This window comes from Artemia sp. Qi Xiang Cuo, chromosome 4 (genome assembly GCF_049724085.1).
Source record: "Artemia sp. Qi Xiang Cuo chromosome 4, ASM4972408v1, whole genome shotgun sequence".
Lineage (NCBI taxonomy): Eukaryota > Metazoa > Arthropoda > Branchiopoda > Anostraca > Artemiidae > Artemia > Artemia sp. Qi Xiang Cuo.
This window is the reverse complement of record NC_142797.1, coordinates 35,275,089-35,292,552: the sequence shown is the minus strand read 5'-3', so window position 1 is coordinate 35,292,552 and position 17,464 is coordinate 35,275,089. Positions and strand designations below refer to the sequence as shown.

At 34.7% G+C, this 17,464-nt stretch overlaps 1 protein-coding gene across 2 annotated transcripts in view; it reads left to right on the top strand.

The window, feature by feature from the left end:
* LOC148953049 (adenosine 5'-monophosphoramidase HINT1-like) overlaps nucleotides 1-10,444 on the top strand; it is a 62,614-nt gene extending 52,170 nt beyond the window's left edge. Inside the window, exons 2-4 of one of the 2 annotated variants that reach the window (XM_089088260.1) lie at nucleotides 2,573-2,821; nucleotides 7,066-7,138; nucleotides 10,259-10,444. In XM_089088260.1, coding sequence (XP_088944386.1) covers nucleotides 2,573-2,821; nucleotides 7,066-7,138; nucleotides 10,259-10,350 — 414 coding nt within the window. In that variant the 3' untranslated portion in view covers nucleotides 10,351-10,444. Of the gene's footprint in view, nucleotides 1-2,572; nucleotides 2,822-6,883; nucleotides 6,957-7,065; nucleotides 7,139-10,258 lie in introns of both variants that reach the window. The other variant, XM_089088261.1, reaches the window with a different exon arrangement.
* Nucleotides 10,445-17,464: the final 7,020 nt, after the last annotated feature.

Here is a 17,464-nt window from a genome sequence, read left to right as displayed (position 1 = left end):
CAGTTTACTTTCTTGTTACTCGATTTGCACTTCTTCTCGGTACATATTAGTCACGCCAGATCTTTTAAAGACAGCCAAAATTTGAAATTAAAAACTGCTTTATCACTTTTGGCCTATTTTAAATAGCCGGATGAGGTATAGGCTAATGCCCGTGCCACATTATAGTCACACTTGTCGATAAAAATCAAAATTATGCACGACTACAGCGCCAATTAAGTTCGTCGTTTGTAATTTCTCGAGTTGAACATTGTTCAACTTCCAAACATAAATTTCTTGACTGACTAATAAGAGTTAAGGTTTAAGGCATAATTTTTAAAACTAGAAAAGATGGAAACTTAAAACAGCGGTTTTTCTATCTGGAAGAGGAATCTGACAAAATTTAAGAAGACTTAGTATTAGTAGAGATTTAGAGAATAGTTGGACACAAATTACTGTTGGTTCAAACTCTTTAAACTAATTTCTTGCAATTCTAATTTTTCGCTTTTTAAATACAAGTGTGACGCTAAAATCAAGAAAATTGCCATGTCATTCATGATATTTGGGTTTCTTTATCGATAGATGTGACTATAATGTGGCACGGGCATGGCACTAATATGCAGCAATGTTTATTGTAATTTTGCATTAAACTAGGAGTCGGCTAAAGAGATCTGTACATTAAAGATGAGTCAAGCTTGCGTATCAAAATATAAAAATTTGCATCTAGTAAACTATACGAAGCGTTAGTTGAAAATACTTGACAAAAAGGTATTGTTAATATTTGCTTTTTGCATAAAGTTCTCGCAATTTCAAACTTCTGGTTTGTAGCATAATTATGACGTTGAAAAAACACATGAGAAATTCATAAATCTTGGCTTTCCTTATCGACACATGTGACTTTTGTGCGTCTTGGACATGAAATCTTTAGCAGTTTATGTTCAATCATGCTCCAAATATGTATTTGTTTAAAGAGTTTAAATGCATTATTTTTTGCTTCTCTGAAATAATCCGAAAATGTCAGTCTGGTATTTTTGCCTTGGTATTGGTGGTATAAGCGTGAAAAATGTGAGCTTAGCAAAGCGTCGTAAGAGGGAAAGCTATAAGAGATGTTAGTCAGTACCGGTTAAGACTTTTTCAGAGAAACGCCATGGATTTTTTTACAGTTCAGTTGCAACCCTGACAGTGACCCTCTCCTCAATTAATAGAAGTTTTTTCGAAGAATTCTTTTAGTCCTTTGGAGCTTAACTTTTAGGATTTCAGGTCGGATTTCTGAGGGGAAAGAAATGGGAGGGGCTAGTAGGAAAACCAGTATTTTACTGTCACACAATAATTATGAGATTAAACGTTAATTCTTATTGAGACTAGCTTAAGAAGAACATTTCTTTTTATTATTATAATAAGTCACCGTGTCAGTGATAGTAGTAGCAACACATCGCCTTTTGCCAAATAAAGGCTGAGAAATACTTAGCTCTTAGAGGTTCTGTTAATTTTTTTTCGTATTTGGAATATAGATTTGTTGCTTGATTTTAAGTCTTGGCAATGGTTTTTCGGTGTACGACTAGGACTATAGACAATACAGGTTTAGTGGATGAATGGGAATTATGTAAAAGGATTAGAGTATTGTAGTTTTAGTCCTGTTTGGAAGGATACTATTATGATTATTCATTTATTTCCCGTCAAAAAAAGGTACAATAGACGGAGTAATCACTAAAGATAAGAAACAGAAAAAAAGGACATAGACACACATTGAAAATTCAAATGCATGACAAAAAAAACTGTTCGTATTGACTTAACCTCACAGATTTTGCTAAAAAAAAGTCACATTTTAAAAGAAAAATGGGTATATAATCACACTGTAAATGACTGGGCCCCCAAGAAAATTCAAAACACAGAACAGTGAAGCTGCAAAGGTTAGTAAGTGTTCGGTGGATTGTTTAGTATTCTTATTATTAAATATCCTCTTGATGGTTTGTGTGCCGAATCAGTCCAGATGGGGTAAGTTATTGTCAATAATATTGTGTTTTATAACTTCATTTTGGCTCTATACTAACCAGAGTGCTACATAATATTTAGGGGAAGAAAAACAGCCAGTAATAACCAACAAAATTTGAATGTTTATTAGCCAAATTATGTTCCTTAGACTAGAAAATAGTTTGTTTTTTTCTTGATGCTTTTGGCCTGCATTGGACTTTATAAAGCTGTCTATTAAAAATGAAAAGGTAAGTGTTAGCAAAACATGAGAGTGCCTAGGAAAGTGGAGGGGGACATGGACTGGAAGACCTCCATTCTCTCCCATCTTGTATACGTACCTGTTGAGAATGCCTTGGCTCTGTGAAAATGTCGAGCTGCCCAAAATAGTTCGAGTTTAACTATTGTAAGAAAGTGTAGAGGATTATGGACTTCACACCTGAAATATAAAATTAAATGTGAGGGGTTGGCTGCTTGCCTTGGAAAAGAGTTTTATGGACATGTCTGAAGATACACTTCTGATTTTAAGTTAATGAATTTAGAAACTGAATTATGTCTCTTTTTCTTTCTTTCTCTATCTCTCTTGGCTTCTCTTTAAATTATTATAATTTCCCTGTATTTCATTTAGATATCTTTGAGCAACAGTCTAATGTCAGCAGAGGAAGTCGAAAAGGCCAAAGAAGCCGCGGCAAAAGGACTATCTGATTCGACTATATTTTCAAAAATAATAGATGGCTCTATCCCAGCCAAGATAATCTATAGGGATGAGACCTGCCTTGCATTTCACGATGTCTCTCCTCAAGCCCCTGTTCATTTTCTTGTCATCCCCATAAGACCCATCACCATGCTTCAACATGCCGAAGAAGGCGATGAAAAGGTTTATCTTTTTTTGTTTAGTCTTTTTATGTGTTGAGCAAAAATACTTCAAGTAAGGTTTTATATGGGGAAACTTCAAATGTCAAAAAAAAAATTACTGACAATTAGAACAAATTTCCTTCTTTTAAAGAATAAATTTGGAACAATATACTCGATTATCATATAGCTCAAGAGAAAGATAGCTATTAAAGCCCGCGTAGAATTTTGGATAACCAAGGAATATTTTGACTAATTTTTATTTGGAGGCTGAGTCAGTGCTAGCATTAAGCGTAAAAATTTCTTACTGTTCAGTTAGTGAAATAAAATCAATTGGATTGCTCAGTAATAAAGCTCTATTTCTCTAATGTTAAAAAGGACCATTACCTCAACAAAGTTGAAGTCATGCATTTCTGTTTGCAATCGTAGACTAAGATATTGCAGTAGTTGCTGCAATATTCTGCTCATATCTAATTTTCTTTTAGGGAATATGTGTCTCAAATCATCGGGGCTTAGTTTTGATGTATTATTCTCGTATTTTAGCTCAGAGAAAGCAATTATTCATCGTGTTTTGAATTTGTGTAGAAAGTAGCAAAATTATACCTAGTAGCTAGTAAAATTACAAAATGACGCAACTAGTGGAATTATAAGTTTAAAGAACTCTAACAAAACTAAGCTATTCAGTCCTAGCTGCTTAACCTCAACAAGCTTTATGTCGGGCGCTACTTTTTCTTGGCTTGGTTCATTTGACGTGAAACCATGCAATTAATGATTCATGAGTTCGGCTTGCATGCTTTTAAACCCTTCTATGAGGGGTTCAATCCCTTAATACCTAGAATGATTAAGACTAGCCCCAAACATGTCTCTTAAGCTACTTTTTGAGATTGAACGAAAACAGCTGTACACTTAAATTTTTGGAACTTTTGACTTTTTTTGGTCCGTAGCTTTTAGTTTTAGGTTAAGAAAGCTTTAGCTTTAGCTGCATTTAAGAAAACTCCTATTAGGGCTCAATTAGATACTACAATCTAATTGAGCCCTAATTGAGCCTACAATCTCAAATTAGATACTACAATCCTTGTAGTATCTAATTTTTTTTATTGCAGATTGTCTTTCCTTGTAGGCCTCTTTTGGCCTACAAGGAAAGATTTTTTACTACAAGTTTTTTTTTTTTTTTTTTTTTTTTTTTTTTTTTTTTTTTTTTTTTACTGAAATAATGCTCCTGTTAATTTAGAAAACGGGAATGGGCTGGTTTTATTTAACCCTCCATTTTTTTTATATATTATATATTTTACAAAATAGGATAGTATTTTTAAGCTTCTATAAAATTTTTAAGTGAAGGATGTTAAACTATCAGTGGCAGCACAATGGATTGATGTTGTCCTTGGTAGTATAAGGCCCAGGGACTGATTCCGCTGCCGTAAGGTCGGGGTAAAGGCTCGTTACTTATTATGTATTCAGGGGAGGGATTACGGGGGTTTGAACCCCCCTCCCTCCCGAAATGTTTGCCTGACTCGTAAAAACGTGATAAAATGTATAAAAACACATTTTATATGTATGCATTTACGTTGTTTGATTTGTCAGAAAAAAATGGGAACCGCATGTACATCATTGTACATGCATGGAACCAGCAAATGGGAACCAGCATGTACATCATTATTTGTGTGTATGTATTTGGGGGGGGGGGGTTCGCTGGTATCACAGTTGTGTTCTCTAGCCTAGCCCTACTTGTGCGACACCCATCCACTTCTCCACCTTCACCGTTAATCTCCTAAGAAAAGGTTTAGCCATTCATTTTGTTTCAGTTTTTCGCATATTTTATTCAACGTGTTTCGTTGACAACAGCTATGCCAATCAAACACCCCACTTTCCACCTTCCATTGGAAAGGCAGGACCACGTCTATGACATTAAGACTAGTGTAATATCTCTGAATTTTTTTCCTGACTGCGAAACCAGTTTGTGTAATTCTGAGGGGCTTTTTCTTCTTGTGGTACCGTTTATTGAGGTGACAAGATGAATTCGTTGGCATAAACTTGCCTTGATTACCCTAAGCGTAAAACATGTTGGAAAGAGTGTTTGAAAATAGCTTTGTTAGGGGCTGAACAACCATCGCAAACTGTGTACCTGGAGTGTTTTCAATCGAAGTCCTGTATTGTTTCTGTCGAACAAAGGTTTAAAATGTGCATAAAACTGAGTGGTTTATTCAAGTTAAGACTAGCAGCACATCAGGGTGTCATGATGACCCTGTGCTATGGTCCCAAAAAAAGAGCATGGAAGATAGTTATTCAAAATTGTCATCAAAATTCTAGAAAATGCACCAAGTTTTCATGTCACAAGGCTCAATATTAGGCTGGGAGCCCTGGTGGGTTGTCAGAGAACAGGTTCTTTTTTAATTCCCTTTTTAATGAAAAAGTCCTTTTTTTTAGTCTTCAAACATTTTTTTTTGTATTTTTCGATGATTGTTAAGAGAATAAGAGAGATTAAGAGAGAGAGAGGTAGAGTTAAGAGAATCTCTTACAGTGAGGTATACTAACTGGAATTCAAGGGCCGAGATCACACGATCATTTTGACTTGACAAAATGTACTGTCTTCTGTCAGACTTGGCTTTAGAACCTATGGAATGGGCAGCAGCAATTCAGACATTTGAAAATACTTTTTGTAGCTTTTGACAATGCTGCATCCTTTTTTATGGAAGGAAATTATTTGCAATTATCCTTATTTGTCTCTTTTCTAAATAAAACGGTAATTCGAGTCGTAGGGTGTGCCTCAGACTTAACGCTGAGGTAATCTTGAATAACTCTGACCCACCTTCACGAGACCATCAACCAATAAGTTCTCTAGCCCTAGTTGGTTGGAACACCGGAGAGGTAGGAATGTTGGTAGTAAATAATTTAATTTCCCTTTCCAAAATTCATTTGTATAAGAAATAGTGTTTTGACCAATCTCAGAAGGCAGAGAACAAGTCCATAGTCTAGAAATAGCAAAGAGTTTCCTTTGATACCACAAGACTGACGTCACCAATAACACCTTAAAGCAACTTTTCAACTAATTATATGAATGACTTTTCTTCAGATTGGGTGGATAAAAAAGGATAAAGATCCTCCTGAGCAATTGCTGCCGTGTAGGTAGAATCAGGTGGTAGAATGGGTGGATAGATTGCATGTATGGATAGAGGAGATTGTGTGGTAGGTATCCGTAGATTGTGTGCAATTTGCGTTGTGATTTTACTGATGTGTAATTTCTTGTATTCTGGACAAATAGGATTACTGCAATACAGCCACATAACTGAAATCTGTAGCAAATCAAAAGAATAAAAACTTGACCTTTTTCCCAATAATTCTTAGTCTTTTCTTAGTGTCTGTTTTACGTGCAATGGTAAAAAATATGTTGTTTTTTTTACTAAGGGAAAGACCTTTCAGATGCTCTGTGCCTCATATCTAAGTAAAATTAAAAGTCATTGTGAATTTCCTTGAATTTGAGTAAAGAAATCAATTTTTAGTTCAATTTGAGTGTAATAGGAAATATAAATGTTTGAATTAGAGTAATGAATGACAGCTTGGAAAGAATGAAAGCTTTAATAGATGTAGCAAAGTTTCCTAGGCTTGTTGTTGATAATTTCTCTTTTTCCTTTGTCTCCTTTTTTAGTTATTGGGTGGATGGAAGAAATTCCATCATTGGGTGGTTATGCATAGGATATCGTATTGGATACACATAATGTCAAATTTTTAGCTCAGTTTCTTAGCAAAAAAAGAAATAGTTATAGTCAAATTATAAAAATGGTTATTTTTCCTTCACTCCTTTCCTTTAGAATAGATAGTCTAATCTTAATTAATTAATTTATCCTAGCATTCTTATTTTGGTGGAATTATTCTACTTTCTATGTAGAAGGAAAGACTTTCGGCCCATTTCTCTCTATAATCTTGAGATTTTCACGATGTGTCCAACTATATTTGTGGGATACATATGCATATACATAGATTTGTTATACACATTTTTCATAAAATTCTTCCGCTATTTTGGGTTCTATTTTACTTATTGTATTAATTATTTTTGCGTTTCATTTTAGTTATTATCGTTTAATTATTCCAGTTGTTGGGACATCTACTCTTCGTTGCAAATAAAGTAGCTCAGCAAGAAGGACTTGAAAAGGGATATCGAGTGGGTAAGCTACTTTTTTTCAAGGTTTGGAATATTTCGGCTATAATAGAGTAACAGAGCATCACCAAGTAAATTCTAAAATTTTCTGATCGTCACTGTTACTGTTATTCCAGTTGTTGGGACATCTACTCTTCGTTGCAAATAAAGTAGCTCAGCAAGAAGGACTTGAAAAGGGATATCGAGTGGGTAAGCTACTTTTTTTCAAGGTTTGGAATATTTCGGCTATAATAGAGTAACAGAGCATCACCAAGTAAATTCTAAAATTTTCTGATCGTCACTGTTACACATAAAGATCCTATCTGACATTTGGAAACTTGTGAAATAATTACCAAAAACTATTACTAAAACTAAAAATATAATTTATAAATTAACCCCTATACCTACTTAATTAAGTAGTATTAGTAATTGTCCTATACTTCAACTGATGCTTCGTCTTATAGCCTTCCCTAGATGCTAGTCTTAAAGCCCTTAGTATCGCCCTCGACGGATGTTTCGTCTTATAGCCCCACTACGTCTTGGAGGTTCATATTGGATAATTCCGTATACATACTAAGCTACTTTCTTAAAAAAATTACTTAAGTATTTAAAAAATACTTTCTTAAACACTTTCAGCATCACCACGTCAATACACAAATTATATTAAAATTATATTAGATACGGCCGATGGGTACAAATATTGAGATAAACTAGCTAATCAGACATTTTCTAGGGGTAATAGTAGAATCCCTATACTTATTAAATAAAAAAAACAAGTTTTTTTTAACTGAAAATAAGGAGCGACATTAGAACTTAAAACGAACAGGAATTATTCCGTATATGAAAGGGGCTGTCCCTGCTCAACGCCCCGCTCTTTACGCTAAAGTTTGACTCCTTCCAACTCTGCTTTATGAAACAATAAAACACTTTAACGTAAAGAGCGGGGCGTTGAGCAGGGGACAGCCCCTTTCATATACGAAATAATTTCTGTTCGTTTAAGTTTTAATGTCACTCCTTGCTCTCAGTTAAAAAAAAACTTGTTTTTTTATTTAATTTCAGAACGTTTTTGAATTAATGCAGGTTTTGAATTTGGCTCAACGTACATGAATAATTAAAACGGAATTTGTATATTAATTTTACTTTTTTTTAACTAATAATAACCTTATAATAACTTAAGTTTGATTTTTGTTCTAGTTGTTTAAGAATGACTCCTGAATGCTAAACAAAATGGCTATCTAAAAATTTTGATCCGGTGACTTTGTGAAAAAACTGAGCGGTGGAGGGAGCCCAGTTGCCCTCCAATTTTTTCGGTCACTTAAAAAGGGCACTAGAACTTTGGATTTCCGTTTGAATGAGCCCTCTCATGAAATTCTAGGACCACTGGATCGATACGATGCCCCTGGGAAAAAAAAAACAACAACAAAAACAAATAAACACGCATCCCTGATCTTTCTTCTGGCAAAAAATACAAAATTCCACATTTTTGCAGATAGGTGCTTGAAACCTGTAGGTTCTCTGATATTCTGAATCTGGTGGTATGATTTCCATTAAGATTCTATGATTTTTAGGGGATGTTTCCTCCTTTTTGCAACATAGGGCCAATTTTCTCAGGCTCGTAACTTTTAATGAGTTGGACTAAACTTGATGAAACTTATATATTTAAAATCAGCATAAAAATCCAATTCTTTTGATGCATCAATTTGTATGAAAATTCCGTTTTTTAGAGTTTCGGTTACTATTGAGCCGGGTTGCTCCTTGCTTACATTTCATTACCACGAACTGTTTGATAATAAACAATAACCCTAAAGTGATGAAATGGAAGCTTCTAAATAAAGTTTGACAAATTAATATTTTACCGATCAATCTTTGTGATCAACGAAGACAAGTGTCAAAGCCAACTGAATCAAAACAAAAAAGCTGTCGGGTATTATAATAAAGATCAAAAAGATGAGCTAGCATATGTCTGCCTCCTTTTTTTCTTGATTTATTTTTGAAAATCTGAAATATGTATCATAAGTTCATTTATTATTAGAATCCCCATGTTGGTTAGTAGGCCCAAAGACTGACAGGGGCGTTGGTTGCCTTTCAGTAAACCTTTCCACAAATTCTAATTTGCAATTGACATAATCTTCTAAGGGAAACGTGAAATGATAAATTTATTTTAGAGTTGTATATGAAAATGTGCTAAAGAGAAAGTTTATATTTAGCGACACTCCAGCAAAGAGAATAATCTTAAGAAAAAGAAGCAGTGAATTATTCTCTTGGTGATTTCTCTGAGATTGTTAGAGTGCTAGGTGGTAATACTTCCACGAACGTTTGGAGGCAAATTCTGACAGAGGAAGAAGAGCCTAGACCCAGACTTGAGTCATGTCACTAAGTATTTGAAAAATCTATCTATTTAGAAGAATCAATTTCTGTATTGTTTATCGTATTTCTCCTTGGTTTTCAACAAATGCGAAATTTCCAATTGCAATGCGTTTTTTCCTCATAACAGCGACAATGCCCTATCTTTGGGAACACGGCAAACCATCGTACGTATTACGAAACGAAATATGGATTTTTCTTTTTACACACGCCACACTGAAGCCGCGAATTATAAGTGAATATTTTGTAAGATTTACGGCAAAAAAATAAAATACATAATAAAAAACAGTTCAGTCGCTGCTCCATGCCTGCGATGCTTGTGACCCTAAGCAGAGCAGTCCCGAAATTTAAAATTCATTCTGACTGTGTTGAAATCTGCAATCGGGATACGACTTTTGTAATGCCTTGACAGACCGTCACCACCTTTGCGAAATTCCATCGCAAATGCAATGGTTTTTTTCATACGTTCAAAGTTCAATGTTTCTATTTTTACCTCAGTTGGTTTATGATATTCAAAATTGTTGCCCTCTAAAGCACAGCATAAATATTATATGCTATGGAAAATTCCCATACTCTCCATTAAAGATTTTTGGGATGGATCAGTCGCACACCTTTCGTCATGACTCCGGCTTCACGCATCCGCAATAACAAATTTTTAATGCATTGCGATGGGAAAATAGGAAACCTGTTGAAGCTATTGATGTGATGCTTCGGGAAAATTCCCAAACCGCGCGCTGTGATGTCATTTCTGAACCAAAATTTTCCATACTGTCGCTTAGTATGTAAATTGAAAAAAAAAAATCTTGTATGCTTATTCCCATCAGATCTGGTGAGAACGAAAATATATTTTCGTTCTTTATGAACGTGTATATTTACACGTTCACATATATATATATATATATATATATATATATATATATATATATATATATATATATATATATATATTATGAACTTTTTTTTTAGTGGTCAATAATGGTGAGCATGGATGTCAGTCCGTTTTCCATCTACATCTTCACGTTCTTGGCGGGCGTCAACTTGGCTGGCCTCCTGGTTAATGCTTTCAAAAGCAGACCCACTGTCGCATTTGCTTTGCCTAATCCTCTATTGTATTTTCTTTTGGGTTAAAAATAAACGCCATTGCTTATGCTACTTACGGCTAGTTTTCCTTTCCTTTTTTGAGATTCAGGTTCAGGTACTTTTATTTACAAACTAAATACAACTACAATATGGGTATGTCCGGCTGAGAGTCTAGCTCGTATTACCAGGCAACCGATAACAAATAAAAACAACAAAAACATAATATAAAACTGCATTTTTACATTATCACACTCTTTTGTAAATAGATAAAAAAGAAAGAAAAATGTATGACTTACCAAGTATCACCCAAAGCCAGCAGCCAAATGGAGAACAAAATAAAACAAATCACCAAAAATGGTGAAGTGAAGCCGTGGGGAAACCCTACCAACAGAATGTGCCAGCGGGAAGACCATAACTGAATTAAAAAAAAAATTAAATAAAATGAAATTAAATAAAATGATCAAAGGGTTAGTAAAAGATTTTTTAAATGACCCCGCAGTGTGTCAACAGAAAGACTAATATTAAGACCCGACCCATGCACATTCCAAAGTTTGGTTATGCAGTGCCTGAGTGAGAACCTCGATCTCTCAGTGCAAGCTCGGGGTTCAACATACTTAGAAGAATTTTTACATTTTGTATCTGTATTAAAAATACAAACAATATATAAATGCACTTTACATTACGGTTTCCACACTATTATCCTCCTGTTTTCTCAATCTCTATTTTTTCCCTTCTGCTGGATCTTTCATGTTCTTTTACCAATATTGCAAGCTTTTTCACCATTTATTGAGGAAACATCTTTGGGGCTCTGACAAGCCTTCCCAACCCCTACTGCAATTAATTCATGCGTTTTTCCGGTCTTCAACTCTCCAAATATTGGTTGCTTCTCGAAAAAATAAAACTTCTATTGACGCCATGTCAGTGGAGTTTTAGGGAGGTTGCTTCAGCCTCTGATTCCAAAAAGAACCTGACCAAAAACAAAAGTATTTCAAAAATTATTTCATGGCCCTCAGGAAAAATACCACCATGCCAGTTCATTCTGTAGAGGTGGAAAAAGGCGTGTAAAACGGAACTCGTAAAAGGGCTTTCATGTCTATCTACTTAATACGATATATAATTGATAGAATAAAATGGTATTAAATCATTAAAATTAGTATTTTGTTTCGATTGATATGGGTTAAGGAAGGAGTTGAGTGTTAAATTAGGGGTAGCATGGTACATGATGTTGTAGTTATGCTTTGTTTTAAAACCCTCTTCTGAGGTTAATGTTTTTTATTTAATTATTTAAAAGAAACAGAGCAAAAAATACAGAACTTTAGACCCCCACAAGGACTCTTCGGCCTGTGAGAGTGGGAAACTAAACATAACATTAAATAATAGTACTAAAATCAAATAGAAGGACAAGAAAAAAAACAACAAAAAAACTGAGCAACACCAAAAATTACCATGCCAATCAAAATAAATGAAATAAACAAATTGAAAAGGAAACATAGTGGGGGAGAAAGGGAGGAGAGAACTAACTGTCTAGGCATAAGAGGTGGTTAGTTAGCTGTTTTTTAAATTGTCCATAGGAATGATATAGCCGAATTTTAACTGGTAGGGAATTTCAGATGGAGACACAACATAAAGCTGGATTGAAATCTGATCTTATGATTTTGGTCCTGTGAATGAAAATATTCATATAATTTCTGAGAGAAAAAGAAATACAAGATCCAATGCGTTGTTTGAAGATAGGTAGAAGAAGATAAAAAGATATAATTGTTTGAAGAAATTAGGGAGGAGTCCATGAAAATACTTAAAATTAAACAAGAGACACCACATACAAAAAGATGTAGGTGGATTGACCACCCAATATATTTATGCTGAGCTCGTTTGTCACCTCAGACACTAATTTAATTGCTCTGTTATATATTTGTAAAACGGCAAAAGAGAAAGAAGATAATGTTGATAGCCACATTGTTAGACAGAAGTATATGTAAGGTTGAATGAGAGAGTGAAATAGGATCTTTGTTATTGAACCAGGGAAGCAATGACAAAGCTTCCTAAGAATTCCTAGGTTTCTGGACAGTTTAAGCTTCACGAGAGCAAAGTGATATTGGAAAGAAAAATTTCGTCCAATAAAATAACCAGGAATCGAACATGTCTATCAGGTGGAAGCGTCATATCACCATGAGCGGTAAAAATAGTTTGAACCAAAGGAGAAGAAGTACCTGATCTGGAAAAAATAAGTAGACTAGATGTAGCAGGATTTAGGGCAAGACGATTTACATCAAACTCAAGCAAAGGTTCTTTCTAGAACAGAATACAATTTTTTGATAAGGGAAGAATCTTTAATTTTTGAACACCCATGAGTAGTATCATCTAGTGATACAAATAGAACAAGATCTTGAGATACCTTACCAGGTCAAACCAAGTTTTGATTACAAATACTGCAGCAATTTTGCTTAGTTTGCTCAGATAAAGCCATAAACGAGTTTTTGATTGATATAAGTCGTAAAACAGGTCCTAGGATAGACCCTTGAGGGACACCAAAATCAACACAGAATTGATCTTGAAGCTTGGGGTCAATACTGATTGACCTTCCAGATAAATAAGTTTCGAACCAATGATAGCCGATTCTCCATATCCCTATGCGCTCCATTTTGGAGAGTAGGATAGTTTGTGATGTGCTATCAAACGCTGTTCAGACATCAAGGAAAATTGCTGCTGGAATTCTACCCTCATCAAGTGCCTTGTGAATGAACTTCAGCAAGACCATGCAAGCATGTTCTGTTGAGTGTTTAGGGCAAAAACCAAACTGATTGTAATGGAAAAATTGTTTTTTATTAAGAAACGAAAATTTTACTAAAGGCTGATAAAAGAGAAATCGGTCGATAATTAGAAGGATCATCTCTAGAACCACCCTTATGGAGAACAACTAATCTGGCAGATTTTAGGGCACTAGGAAAAGTTCTATTCAAAAATGATAAGTTACAAGAATGGTGAGAGGAGATAGAATAGAGGGTAGAATTAGCTTTAAAGCCTTGGCTGGAACTTGGTCAGGTCCACAAGAGAAAGATCCTATTAACTCAGAGACGATTCTCTGGACTTCATACTCGGAAACCGGATCCAAAGCCATCGGTTTTGACAAGAAGGACAGAGGTACTTTTTAAAGTCACTGGTAGAAGAAGCACTAACCAAAATATCTTCCGAAATTAATTTTCCAATGGATATATATCGACTCACTTGGTGGGCGGTATATTTCTCCAATGATAGTTTTCTTGTTGTCAATCAAAATTTCAATAAAAACAGACTCAAAAACTCTATCCAAATGCTTACACAGATCACTACGCAAAGTATAATCCAGGTAATCAGCAATATAAAATGCTAAGCCACCTTTTTTTCTCTCCAATCTGTTTACAAACTTCAGGTTACACCCGGAAATATCTAAAAGCATATCATTGCCCTTGTGGAGAAATGTTTCACAGAGTCCAATAATCTGATGAAAAGAATTAGCTATGAGAGACTTCAAATTATTTAGTGAAGAACAGAGTCCTTGAATGTTTAAATGAAGAACTGAGAAATTTACATTTTTGGTCATGTCATATCTATAGACACAATTAGCAGTGGAATTGCTAGTCAAAGAAGAGATATTAGATGGGGTCCCAGAAGAATCATCAACTAAATTTAAATCATTTAGAGGAGTCATCTCAAGCAATTTAAATTGAATAAGAATAGGTTCATCAAAACTAGAGTGATCATCATCAACAGCTGTCATTTATAAGAAGCGGATGTAATAAAAATCTGGACATAGTTAAAGAGGAATGCGCAGAAAAAGAAAGAATGAACAGGTAATTAATAGAAAAATTATTTGTGCAATGATCAGAAAATAGAATCATCGTATGAAAGAAAAACAAAAAATCATTAGCAATGTAAAACACAGTGAAGTAGCCAAGAAGTTTGGAATAAAAACATAGAAACTGAAAAGATAAAAAGAAAGAGAGAGAATTTAGTAGCCTATAGTTAGTCCATTGTATAGAGAAAAAGAATTCAAACAAGATAAAAAAAAAAGAAAACTGGTTGGGAGGCAGGTAGAAGGGAAAATAGGTAATTTTTGGGCAAAACGCTGAAAAGAAAGAGACAATGAAGTAAAAGCAAGATTAAACATATGAGTAACATATAAGGAACATACAGAAACATGGAAAGAGCATACAAAGAGCACACAAAAAGCATTCAAAAGATAGGGCCAAAAATGACCGATTAAAGTAGTGGGCAGAAAAATAGCCCGAAATACACTAACTATACAGCATAGCTGTGTAAACAAAATAAAATACAGACAAACAAATGGCAAGCAAAGAACAAGAAGAATGAAAAATAAAGCACTGAGAACTAAACTAAGCATAATTAGCGTTAAAACTGGCAGAAACAGATGCTACAGCACCATATATATCACCTTTAGTCGCTATTTTACGGGGACTGGTCTGATCAGCTGTGATAAATATGTTGCCATCTACTGTCCAAGCATTTCTTAAGCCTAGATTACTCTTAGCATAGGAAATAAGAGTGAGTCAAGGATTCATTCACTGAAATTCGCGTACCCTTCAAGTTCTTTCTGTTTTTCAAAATGGTTGATCAAAGCTTCAGGTTGGAGAAAGTAACGACGATTGGACGAACGGTAGTGTTAGTTTTCTGACCAACCCTGCAGGCTGAGATAATGTCATCAGCTATTAGTGGGATTCCTGGGAATTTCGAGCTACAAAACTCAAGAAATTTATTTTCTGTATTTTCCGGGATCGAAACGTCCTCGTCAAGTCAAAGCACCACAATCTGATTAATTAGAAAACGCTGTTCAATAGGGTCGTTCTAAGCTGACAAATTGATTTGTCCTCAAGGTTCACCTTAGTAGTCTGAACTTCTTTACTCGTCAAATTTACGTTAAGCACTAGCTGCTGAAGACTTGTGAGCTGGCTTTCCATTCCAGCTAACTTTGTTTTAACCATTTTTTCTAAATCCAGAGACTGGCTGTTATAGATATCATTCTTAATGCATTAGATGACCACGTCACTTAAGACTGCCCGGGTGTGACTGCAAAGAGATTAGCTTTCGAAACTTCGTCGCTAATTCTCAGTTCCATGTCTTTTTCATTACGTGCGAACCAAAGATCAGACTTTCCTTTTAGTGCATTCAGGTGGTTTGTGATTACAATAATCTGCTCCTCTATACTCTCTTCAGAGAACTTAATCTCACTGTCTGAACGTGTTTTGCGAGGAGGCACTCTTGTCTCTCTACTGGCCATCTGGGGCAATAATCACTATACTGTGGTTAGTTACTTACAGGGTAGGCGTGAACACGGCCACAGGAGAGAACTAGAAATTGTACAACAACAGAGAAGAAGGATTTATATGACACTAATAGATGTTGGCTCTGACGTGGAAGTGGGGAATAAAAACCAAAGAAGATTGGGCAGCTACATTCCGTTAAATAGTGGTATCACAGAATTAACGAGGATCATTAAAATTTCCTGCAAATAATTCACAAACTTTTAATACATTCAATTGATTTTTTTTTTTAGCTTTTCATAGTTACAAGTTTAACTAATGATACTGTATTTTTTTACTGTCCACTGCATTCACTGGATAATTTTGAATAGATCATCATTTCGTAATGCATTATACAGATAATAACTCCAGTTCATTAACTTTTTCAAACTAACAACAGTTCCCTGTGTATGAAGAGACCAGAGATGTCTCAAAATCTAGTAATATTCAACACCTCTGACAACTTGTGAAACATTAAATATTCTGCAGTACAATTTATCTGACAAGAATCGTAATAACTGTATTTGCTTACTGTTCATAGGATCACAATATCCAAATTGATCATAAACTTGGTCCTACAATTAAACTGTTTCCAAATTTGACTTATGTCCACCTTAGTAATTTATTAGCTTCCACTTCTTAGAAAGTTACTAGTTATCTACTTTTATCTACTAGTTACTACTTTTTTGTTTATTTGTTTGATTACCCCTCCACCATAATATGCTGTGGCATTTGGAAGGATGTGTTTATGTTAATTTGAATGTTCATTGTTTTGGAATGCTCATAGTTTTTATTGATGTTGCATAATCACAAGCCATGTAATTCCTTGAAAAGGAACTAACAGTTGGAGGGTTAGGAAAAGATTGTGCAATAAGCTTAAAAACATAGTCTTAGAATCGTTTTTAGACTTCTCTGAACATATTACTGATTTAGCACAAGGGGAAGTCAGATTTCTTTACAAAATATGTTTAAAAATAGGGAGGGGGGCGTAGTCACTCCCAGAACGTTCCTTGATAGGCAGATCCTTCTCTAATAAAGCATAAAAGGATTCTATAGTATGTTCAATTTCTGGCTAAACTCGATCTAGCGACCACAGTCTACTCCGAAAAATATTGATGTTCCTATACGTTAGGTTCGACCCCTTCTTACACCTGAAAGATTTCACAGAAATCGCTGAGATTATTACATTGCTGGGTTACACAAATTACAGCTTCAAGTTGACAGGCTACAACCCTTCATGTGTCTAGGGGAGTGCTTATTTTCTTTTATAAACAGTTTCAGTAGAATTGATTTGAATTATTTAAAAAAAAACGACATTGCTTGAGAAGTTAAGATTATGGAATACAAAAATAAGAAATATTTGAATATTTTTTAAATCGACAAACCACCACAGCGCAAATAATACGTAACGTTAAGGGTTTGAAAATTCGGGCAATCTCAGATATTGAAAATTTGAGTTTACTGCTGATCTTTTCCTCCAGTCCGTATTATAATAACGAATGAAATATGACTAGCCAAATTCATTAGTATGTTCGTAACTAAAATGACTACAAAAACACTCTTGAAGTCAAGCATTTGCAAATTTTTTAGTTATACGCGCTACATTATAGGATGATTCTGGAATAGCGGAGAAACCAAGCCCAGATGTTCTTCTAAACTAACAGCCGCCGAAGTTTTTTTCGCATCAGTCTAAATGTGTTCATGTTTATCATACGATTCTTCTATGTAAAATTCTAGAAAAAGAGATTGTCTTTTTCTAGAAATTGTCAACTAAAAATAGTCAAATAAGTCCATA